The sequence below is a fragment of the Limulus polyphemus genome, unplaced genomic scaffold (genome assembly GCF_000517525.1).
Source record: "Limulus polyphemus unplaced genomic scaffold, Limulus_polyphemus-2.1.2 Scaffold1835, whole genome shotgun sequence".
Taxonomy (NCBI): domain Eukaryota; kingdom Metazoa; phylum Arthropoda; class Merostomata; order Xiphosura; family Limulidae; genus Limulus; species Limulus polyphemus.
Window position 1 is genome coordinate 49,874 of NW_013667445.1, and position 1,378 is coordinate 51,251.

Sequence of the window (1,378 nt, forward strand, 5' to 3'; positions counted from 1 at the left end):
GACTGTCGAAAGCGGGATTCCTCAGTTCTGCGAAATTTGCCGCTAACTTATTCCACCATCTGCTTGACCAACTATCCTTCCTCTAACAAAATCTGACAATTCGAGAGAACCTTGAGTTCTAGGCATGTTGTAGCACAAGATAATTAGTGTGCGGACCATTTTCATTTATATAGTGCTCTGTGTACACAAATTAGTTAGCATAAATCAGTTAAATGACGAAAAATTAGGTGTCTATTTACTTATGACCACTCAGTGTATATTCATGTACTTATAATAAGGAGTTAGTCAGGTTGCTATATATTTATATACATTTACTTATCTACTGAGAATAAGGAACTAGACATGACTTTATTGTATATTAGATTGCCAAGGTAGCTACACGACAGAGACTGTAATGCAAGGCTGTCTAGGAAGACGAAGGTGTTCTATCCTCGCTTCTGTTCAGACATTCGGCAAACCTGGTTGTCCGGCAGGTACCCGCCATTACCTTAAGGTTGTTTACACTTGCGGTAAGTAGCTTTTATTTATTATTTATCGAAGTTCCTTTAGTCCAGGTCGTGATTTGTTTCAAAATGAATAATTTCTTGTTGTTATTTTATGTAATTAACAATTTGACGTCTCACTTAAAATTTGATTCGCGTTAAAAGAAAAGAATGAAAAGACAGAGAGTTTTGTTACATACTTGAAATATCAAGACGATGGCTCTACAACTCTGTTTTCTGAACAAGTAGAAGACAAGTTAAAGCCACAAAAAGTTTCTCTTTTTATTTATTCAGTTTCTAAAGAAATACTTCGGAAGTTGGACACTGATGGACAAAAGAACACCGAAATCGACAAAACAGATTACTTTGTGGAAAAACCGAGATTTGTAGCGCCACCTGTAGGTCAGAATAGAACTAGATGGAAAGGAAGCCTAGAATATACCATTACTGTCGGCAAAAGCACAACAACTACAAAACACAAGACAGGTAAGATCGTTAAGTTCAATGGGAGTTATATTAATATCATGTACTTGTTTATATTACGGTTATTCTGATAAATATTTACAACAGCAACAAAATTCTATTCTAAAACAAGCATTCTATGATTTTTTTACAATATATTAAATACTTTCTAATCCCACATTCATTTCGTGATTTTTATGTTAATGTACCAGATTCTTCTGATAACGGAGATATAAATTATTTGTCAGTATTTATCATCTATAGAACAGTAGCAGTAGCTTTCAGAAATCATCCACCAGGAAATTACACTGATTGTCAGAAATTATCTACCAGTAAATTACACTGATTGTCAGAAATTATCTACCAGTAAATTACACTGATTGTCAGAAATTATCTACCAGTAAATTACACTGATTGTCAGAAATTATCTACCA

General features: G+C 33.9%; 1 protein-coding gene across 1 annotated transcript in view; it reads left to right on the plus strand.

Moving 5' to 3' along the window:
* The window catches only part of LOC106465097 (protein eva-1 homolog C-like), a gene marked incomplete at its 5' end in the record, with an annotated part of 22,088 nt that overhangs the window by 12,725 nt on the left and 7,985 nt on the right, over positions 1-1,378 (plus strand). The window contains 2 exons of the mRNA XM_013925293.2: positions 363-509; positions 777-968. Coding sequence (XP_013780747.1) covers positions 363-509; positions 777-968 — 339 coding nt within the window. The remainder of the gene's footprint in view (positions 1-362; positions 510-776; positions 969-1,378) is intronic.